Source organism: Parasteatoda tepidariorum, chromosome 8 (genome assembly GCF_982258835.1).
Source record: "Parasteatoda tepidariorum strain Cologne lab strain chromosome 8, Ptep-v5.0, whole genome shotgun sequence".
NCBI classification, from domain to species: domain Eukaryota; kingdom Metazoa; phylum Arthropoda; class Arachnida; order Araneae; family Theridiidae; genus Parasteatoda; species Parasteatoda tepidariorum.
The window spans coordinates 50,689,925-50,699,563 of NC_141762.1; the positions used below are offsets into that span (position 1 = coordinate 50,689,925).

General features: G+C 35.3%; 1 protein-coding gene across 1 annotated transcript; it reads right to left on the reverse strand.

Annotated features, from left to right (window-relative positions):
• Positions 1–3,082: 3,082 nt before the first annotated feature.
• On the reverse strand, positions 3,083–4,543 carry LOC122270031 (uncharacterized). The gene has a single exon (XM_043045828.2). It carries the CDS (start codon positions 4,541–4,543, stop codon positions 3,083–3,085), a length of 1,461 nt encoding a protein of 486 aa, XP_042901762.2.
• Between the last annotated feature and the right edge of the window lie 5,096 nt (positions 4,544–9,639).

Consider the following 9,639-nt stretch of genomic DNA (forward strand, 5'->3'; position numbering starts at 1 on the left):
AAGCTGAAATGGCGTCTTGGGGACAATTGTAACAATAAGTAAAGGAACGATTGTAACAGCTGAAAATAAATAATCTTATGTTTACAAACCATTACTAAGCTCTTTAAGAACCACCAATAGTTTCCTACATCATTTATGTTATGTTGCATGCGCATTATTTTATTTGTCACCTTTCACAGCATAAATTAAAATTTTTAACCCCTTAAAGTTAAAAGTTTAACCCTTCAGGTTTCTGCTCATTATTATTTTTACTCTTAAAATATCACTACTATTTTGATCAATAAAAAAATATATCTCAACTATGATAATATGTATAATTAACTATGTTTTAGTTGAATTTATGAACTGTTACAATTGACCCCGTAAGTGGGGACAATTGTAACAAGTGCACGACTGTCGAAAATTGTTAATAACTAATATAATAACATTTAAAATAAGTTTTTTTTTTCTAGTAGAGGATAGTCTACTTTACTCGTCTGTCAATTAATACTAGTAATATATTGGATTTTTTGTTAGTTAAACATAGTTAAGTAAAAAATGGTACAATTGACCCCACTCTCCCCTACTGATGTTTTTCAATATTTTCTCAAGTAGAGAAAAAGCAAATTTACTACAGTAATTGCAACTTCACATACTTAAAAATCACTTCCCAAAACTAATAATAAACTTAGAAGTACGGACGCTACGGGAAAAATATCATAGCTCTATTTAGGTTTTGGTCTAAAAGAAAACATGTACTATTTATAGAGTTCAAGTAAGAAGCAGTTGTGTTACTGAACAAAATCTGCACATTATCTGACTCTAATCGAATGGATATTTATATTCATTTTTTCGCAGATTTCCGGGAGAAGCATACGCGGGACTTAATTTATTTACGTAAAATTGCATAGATTTTGTGGGGATCCTACCTTTTCCCAAAATATTATGACTTCTCGTAATATAAGATTAGCTCTCTCACTGATCAAGTAATATCTTCAGTGGTAAAATAAAACATATCATGCTTGTCTTAATGGTAATTCTTTTACAGTTATTTAAGGAGTGATATATCTTATAAAAAATGAACACTCTTTTGTACTACGCATTTTCGAGACATAATTTCGAAATAATAATAAACATATAACAGAAACCCAAAGCGTATTGTTATTTATTGTGAATTACTGTACAATATAGTAAATTACTGTAACTGTCACGGCAGACAAAAAGCAATAACTTATGACTCGTACTTGGATGAAAATAATGGATAACTAAAAGACAAAACGACGTCCCTGACAAATAGTTTCAAAAAAAAATTCTTTTCCTCTGAAGCATTCTTTAAAATAGGTTTATTAATCCAAACATTTAAACAGACGGAGTTTGAAGCAAATAGAGCCAACATATCAAATAAGGAATGCCAATGAAGCAAATACTTTAATCTAGGTTTATCTTCCTCAGACTCGTGTTTCAAACAGCGAATGAAAATTTTTTTTTGCTTGCGGAAAAAGAACGTATGATGGAAAAGCAACGTTACTACACTCTTCTTAACTGTTTTTCTAGTAATAATAGAATCCTGCAACAATCATTTCAATCAATTACTACTGAAGCTTTATTCTCGATAACTAACAATAAATTTTGCTTGTTTTCTGGCCAATATAAATGAAGTTAATCTCGATATTCCCGTTAACGTTTATTTATTATTAATCGAAATTCCGACAATTTTTAAAGCAATAAATTTTAACCGATGTTGTCCGCTTGAAGTAATCACAAATCCGATTTCAGAATTTTCTGAGCAAATCTGCAATAAACATCACTTTACACTGGTTCTCGAAAAAATGGATATATGGGTATTTATTTACTTGTTATTTACCATATTTTTTTTAAAAAAAAAACAATAAAATAAGATGGTATCCAAATTGTTAACTGAGAGAAAAACTGTTTATTAACTGCTTTCACCTAATACGGTTAATCAACCAGAATTTTATCGCATCAAATGGGCCAACCTAATGAAATCACTTAGTTCCTTGCAGATGAGTAGATGTTACAGCCGAAAGAGCCAATTTGTTAGTCTTATGACCGACAACAGGGGTACGAGTCCCAGTGCTGGCACCACAATATTCCCCGAATTCCCTTCAACACGTGAAGAGTTTCAAATATCCTGCACTCCCCAATTTGTGAACTGGGCTATTAGAATACGATACTCTCATTCACGCATAGGTGGCAGCACCATAAAGCTGCTAAACTATCTACAATCATAATTTAGTTTAATCACTTTATTAGTAACAAGATATCTCATACCTGGAGATCTGTACATATTTCTTAAGTAGTAAAAACAAGAATTAACTGGTGTATGGACTTCATTTAGCTTTGATAACAATCGAGGGCTATCAACAACAACTATTAATAAATTTTTATTAAAAGCAATTAAAAAATAAATTTTTCATTAAATGTTAAATATTTGCACAATATTTATTAAATACGCAATTAGTTTTTTTTCTGTCAATTAAGATAATGAAAACAATTGTTTTCAGAAAAATATACTATATAGTTCAAGAGATTAATCTTTTTTATGCAAAGTCATAAAAATACTTTAATTTCCTTTCACTTTTTCAATTTTATTCAGTGATGTTAATTTTCTATACAGCAAATACTTTAAAGGAATTAGTAAAGTTTGAAAACAAATAAGATACTTTATTCTATAAACATCAACTTCTTAAATTAATTTAAAATTATGATAGTCTTACAGCTATATCTTTTTTTAAAAGAAACGATCTCTTCCTTTCTCGTTTCTTTTCTTTTTTAAATTTTTGCCTTTTCAAAATGGCTAAGCAAATATTAAACTTTAGCAATTATTACTGATTATAAATATCGTTTTAATCTAGTCAGCCATGAAACTCACATAAAGAATTATATTCTTAAACGTAATTTTCAATTTAAATTTAGGATTTTTCATGTTTTTATAAATTTTAAGAATTATCAAGAGAGTTTTTGTATATTAATACTAAGTGTAACCATTATCTACTCGAAAAAATATTTTATTTATTTCAAATGGCAGAGGTAATTGACATGAAAAAGCAAAAACATAGGAACAAAACAAGAAAGTAAAAAGTCATTTCCTTAGGAGCGCTCTTGCTTTCCAATATCGCTCGGTGGACGACGACCCGTGGAGGGCCCTGCAGCACAGGATGTGGCTGCCATCCAAAACAGCTTGGCTCATGCATAGAGAACAATAGGGATCAGGTGCCAGCCCTAAACGAAACAGGTGCGCGGCAAGGCAGTCATGTCCGGTATGTAGTCGAAATTGAGCCACCGCTTCGCGGCGCGGCCAGTCTGGAATGGTGTTCTGTCGAAGATCTCTCCACACTTTGGTTTTTACCCTTTCTGACAATTGTTGGTGGAAATCCCCATGGAATTTTGATCTAATAATCCTTTTTAAAGCTGAAAAGGGGACTGGGCTACCAAGAGCCTGGAGAATTCTTGTGCCTCTCTTTGCCAAAACATCAGCCCTCTCATTTCCTGCAATATCACAATGCCCGGGAATCCATTGTAGGGCTACAGTTTTGCCAAAATGGTGGAGTTTGCGTATCGCATCCTGACATTTTAGAACGTCGCAATTGGAAGGGTAATGCATAGATTCAATCGAGCAAAGCGCCGCCTTCGAGTCTGAAAGGATAACCACATTTGAAAAAGACTCAATAAAACAAAAAAGCTGTTCAAGAGCAATACGGATTGCAACAACTTCCCCGTCAAAAGCAGATCTATTGGCACCCACTGGAGCACCAAAGGAGAAGAGACTACAAGAGATACCAGCTCCAGCATTTGGTTGATCCGGATGGAAAGAGCCATCCGTAAAAACTCTCAGCCAGAGCGGTTCCGGGTAACGGATTCCCATTGTCTCCAGCGCAAGAAGGTGGAGAGCAGCGGTAGATGTTTCACTTTTAACAATGTCCTGTTCAAGAGAGAGCCTGACATTAATTTTTTGGTAGTCAAGAGGGCTCACCAGTTCCACCTGACCTTCTAGTTGGGGCAGATCGATCCCAACCAATTGATCTTTGACAGTCTGAATAAATCCATTCTGAGTTTTTAAATTACGAGGAGTAAGTTGATAGTTAGTCCAGAAATTATCCATTTGGGTAAGTTTAAAGTATAGTAAGACAGCCCTTTCCCTAAAGACAACATCCAAAGGTTTAATGCCTGTGAGCAAGGTCATTGCGTCTATAGGTGTAGTTTTTACAGCACCTGTTATTAGTCTAAGGGCCTGGTTTTGTAAGACCTCAAGCTTTTGAAGTAGGGATGTAGGCATAGAGATGAGTGGTTCAGAGCAGTAAGTAAAAATTGGAAGGATGTATTTTTGATAAGTCAGAGCAAGGGTAGACCGGGCACATCCCCAGAGAGTGCCGGCAAGTCGTTTTAAAATAAGGAGGCGTCTTATTACCCGTTCGGCAACAAATGCAACATGGTTCCTCCAGCTCAGTTTAGAATCAAAAACGGTTCCGAGATAAGTGAAGGAATCAACATTTTCAAGCATAGTGCCAGAAAAAGAGAGATTTGGTATAATAGGTCGATGCATTAGTGAGAAAGTTTGAGTGGCTCACTTATTCAGATTTACTACCATATTAGTTTCCTAACACCAACGACTGAGGGATTCCAGTGCAAGATTAAGTGTGGTCTCAACAGCTGATTTAGCGTGGCGCTTGGATGCTGTGGTCCAGAAAACAAGATCATCCGCATATAGGAGGCAATGGATGTTAGGCACTGCCGTTAAGGTGTTTATCAAGTCATTGATGTAGACGTTGAAAAGGGCACAGCTGGTAACAGCTCCCTGTGGGAGACCAGTACGGAGATTAAAGCTTCTCGATTTTCCCTTTCCGAATTCAACTCTGCAGCTTCTTCCACAAAGGAAAGATCGAAACCAATTAAGCATGCATGAGTGGACACCAAAGTCAGCGAGTTTTTGTATCAAGAGTTCTCTCCAAACGGAGTCATAGGCAGATTTAAAATCTATATAAACAGCAGTCAGTACCTCTCTATTATCCAAGGAATCCTTTACCGCCTGACTGAAAAAGGTAACTTGGTCAACAGTGGATCGATTTCTTCTAAAACCTGCTTGCTCGTGACGTATTAAATTGAAATGTTCCAGATACCAGTTGAGTCTCGTATTGACCATTCTTTCCATTAGTTTGGCAGTAGTACTTGTCAGAGAGATGGGCCTAAAATTTTCAATGGAGTCTGGGCTTTTGCCCTTTTTTAAGATTGGGATAATTTTGGCACTCTTCCAGCAATTAGGTACGACTCCCCTTTTCCAAAAAACATTGAAGATTTCTAAAAGTACCTTTTTTGCGTAATTTCCCATGTGCTTCAAAAATTCAGAGTGTATCCCGTCATCGCCAGGAAACTTTTTTATAGGAAGTCTTTTTAAAAACAGATCGAATTCATATTCGCTGAAAAGGTCAGAGAAGATATGATCGTCTTTTTGCCGATCTTCAGCGTGAGGGCTATTAAATTTTCTCTTGAGAACCTTCGAGTTCTCTCTTGCAAAGCAGCGCTTTCTTTGGGAAGAGTGGTAGAAATTTCCAAACGCGTTTGCAATTTTGGTTTCATCAGTTAGGTATCGATGATCAGCATGGATAGGTTGTCTTTGAGGCGGAGAAAACTTATTCTGGATTTTGCTAAGGAACTTATAAGTTTTGGTACTGTTTTCCCTAAAGTTGAGGTTGTTAATAAAACGCTCAAAAGACATTCGTTTTGCAGAAAGTACTGCCTTTTTAAAAAAGGCTGTCTGTTTCCTCCAAGCAGAGATATCTACAGATCTTCCAGTAAGCTCAGCTTTTCTTCTGAGACGGTCTCGCTTTGTTTTAATTTCATTCAATGTTAAGGACCAAAAACACTTATATGCCTTGGGTCTACCTCTTGGTATAGATCTACGAGCTGAGTACATTTTGTGTTTATTAAACTGGTTGATCAAGGTAGATGGGTGAGACAACAGGTTAATAGGATTGTTTTGTAGGACTTCGTCTAAGATGTTAGAGAATTTTCTCCAGTCGGCCTTTCTAAAGTTCCAAGACTTTTTCTTCGAGGCCTTATTAGCCATTTGTGATGTTGGAACTTTAACAGTGGCAATTACTTGTCTATGACCGGAACCTGGGTCTTCAATCACAGATCTCCTCGTATATTGGCAAAGATGGGAAGACACAAGGAGGAGGTCAGGGTTAGATAGAGTTCCATTATAATGGAGGAATGTGGGAATGTCTGAGTCTCTAAAGATAAGCTCAAGAGGACTAGAATTGAGAAGGTCTTCAACCTCTTTACCAGCAGCATTAACATCATCATAGCCCCATCGAGTTGAATGGGCATTAAAATCTCCAATGATAATAGTTTTGTCGTCAATAAGTAAATTGGATAGATTTGGTTTACATGAAGGGGGTAGGTATAAGGAGTAGAGTCTGAAAAAATGACCCCTTTTCCATACATGACACTCAATGATTTCAGAATTATCGGCAGTAGTGCCCATCTGCTTCACGATTTTAAATCGAGATAATAAGTCATTTCTAACACCCATCAAGATACCACTAGCGATTTGTCTAAATTTTGGTAATAAAAATAGATGATAATCCTGAAATGGAAAGAAACAAAGAGTTTCCTCCGTAAGATTGGCTTCTTGTAACGTAAAAATATCAATGTCGTGATCCCCAAGTGAACGCAACAAATCGAGCCTTTTTGTCTGGGAAAGGCCACCAGCATTCCACTGCAGGACGCTCAAACCGAAAACCCTCGAGGGGCGGGAATAATGCGAAGACATGCCGGAAACTACAGATCTCTTAGCCGTCAAAAGACGTTACCAGGGTACACCACGGGGAGGTAGATCTGTAAGCGTACCCCACTCGAAAAAATATTTTGTCTCATTTTTTTACCATGTAATTATTTTAAGTATTAGAGATATATACTGTTCGGCTTTAAGAAAACCTCCACCAGACTTTAAGTTCTACTACTAGACTAACGAAAAAAAGCATACTCTTACGAAAATTTAAGGTGCTTTTGAGGCTCATTCGCGGTAGTTTTAAGATGCTAAGTTTGATTTGAGGCTTTTTTTTTAAAGTTAACAATCTGAAAATCCAACTTTCAAAGGTTTATAATCAAGTTGTATGAAGTTGTTTTATTCACACCTCAGATTGTTTTGAGGTTGATGGAAATCAACGTCAGAGCAACCAGCTTAGAAAAGTTATTTTTTAAGGTGTAAAATGCTCCAAAAAGAAAAAGGAACGGACCATCCTGAATACCTTTTGATCTATTAATCGAATCTTCACGTTCTAGTACTCATTCTTAATGGTTTGGAGGGGGGACAACAAATATGCTAATTAATTCGTGCAGACGATATTTTAAGTTACGAAATCAGACGTAAAAATATACTTTATCTAAATAAACATAATTATGTATCGAGAACTTTTTAAGTGAAATAAAAAAATTTTGCACTCAGTTATAATATTCGTTTTTCAACAATGATTACTTCTCAAAACTTTTTTTAGTAAATATTTATGATTATCTATTATTTTATTAAATAATAGTCAAAAATTTTGAATTATAGGGTACACAATTCTTGCACGTCATTTTTAAGTATTATATAGAAAATACAAAACTTTAGCGGAATCGGTCGAATAGTTCCTGAGAAATCGAATTTTAAAGAAGTTATATATTCAAAATTCAATTTCTCAGGAACTATTAAACCTAATTCGCTCAAATTTCGAATTTTGTTATGTAGAATGGCATGTAAAATGGCTGAGTGGTAGCGCTTCGCTCTCCCGTGCCACGTTTCCTGGGTTTGATCCTCGGTCCGGGCAAGGTTGACTCAGCCTTTCATCCCTTCAGTGAGTCGATAAACGAGTACCAAGCATGCTTGGGAACTAAACACTGGGGGCTCCGAGTTCGGCTGACCACCTGATCGGAACATCTGATAGTGCACCCCAGAGCCCAAGGTCAAGAAAACTGAGATGGACACAGTAGGCCTTGGCCCTCTAGTTTAGTTTAATGACATTAGATAATATATAGACATTATATAATATTAGAAAAATGCTTAGACAATTTAATTCGATGTTTGAAGTGATATGCGGGAGTCAGGAAACAATCAAAATATAATTTTACCAGCTTTTAGGCAATCTTGCGTTTGCTAATTACTTTTTATTACGCAAAATTCGAAATTCAGTTTGAGATTCAAAAATACAGTTTAAAAGGGAGAAATCCAAAGAAGTTTTCCCTATTATTGTGACACACATTGAAGCATCCTTTACGCATGAAAGATAATAAAAATGAAGTTCTTGAAATAACAGTGGTCATTATTGCTTTCTATCGTTTTGATGAAAACGAAAAGCATTAAAGTTAAGGGCATGAAATGGGATTCTTAAAAATTACTATTAATTTCTCCTAAGTCAACAATATCATGAGTAACAAGTAAAAATATAGCAACCTACAGATGTTTGAATTTTTTTAGCCAAAATCCTCGATTTGTGAGAAAAGAGGAAGGTCTGGCAAGGGACTCAAGTTCTTGGCATAGATAATCAGAAATTTTAAACATTCCTTGATTTAAAGGAACAAACCTTTACTGATGAATATTTAATAAACATGGTTTTTCATTATTACGCTGAGAAAAATAGTATGGTCAAAACTACAAAAAAATGGTAAATTTTACCGTGTTTTTATGGGAACACTAAAGTCTCGGCGATTTTTAGCGAAACTCCTTTTAATGATTTTAGCAAAAATAACAACAAAATATGGTTTTATAATATGTGATAAAATTTGGTATATGTGGTAAAATTTGGTAATTTCATCATGATTTCTAAGAACATGGTATAATAACCCTCTATTTGATTAAATTTACTTTTCAGTTTAGCATTCTTTACTGAATTTGCGGTATAAAAAACTATTATTTTGAAAACCAGAATTTCCGGTAAATCGTTTCCATATGAACGGAAAAAATGACAAAAGAATGGTTCAAATACCTCATGTTTTGGCTCTTAATACTAGATTTATGTTTTTATTACCAGAAATGTCATTATCATACAGTACGGTAGTTTTATCAAATGTTTTCTCCATATACAATGTCGGCAAAAGTGAAATGATACCTACTAGTCGTTCTTATAAGGAACTAGAACAGTGGTTCCCAACCTGGGGGCGATCGCCCCTAAGGGGGCGATAGAGCTTCTCAAGGGGGCGATAATCCTTAGGGGGGCGATCAGGGGGCGACGAGTACTCAAAAGATAAAAATTGCTAATAATATTAATAATTAAAGCTATTTGAGATTGAAATTAAAAAATATATATGAAACCAATGGTTTTGGTGTCGACAAAGAATTATGATAGTTAAAAATTAAAAAAAAATTCAAGTGCAGGATCGTTTTCGTCATACGTTTTGGTATCGCAGGCGGAAATCTGATAAGTCGCTCTGTTCCTCTGAGCAATAATACTGTTTCCAGGCGTACTGATGAGATGGCCGCAGACGTTGAATCAAAACTCATTAAATTTCTGAAAGAAGGTAAATTTGCGTTGCAGATTGATGAATCAACTGTGATAGATAACAAAGCTGTTTTAGCTTACGTGAGATTCATAAATGCGAGTAAGGAGATTAACTAGGAAATGTTGTTTACAAGAACTTTGAACACCGATACAAAAGGATCGT

Excerpts from the sequence above, each read along its gene's own strand:
- LOC122270031 (XM_043045828.2), bottom strand. The coding sequence starts at position 4,543 with ATGCATCGACCTATTATACCAAATCTCTCTTTTTCTGGCACTATGCTT.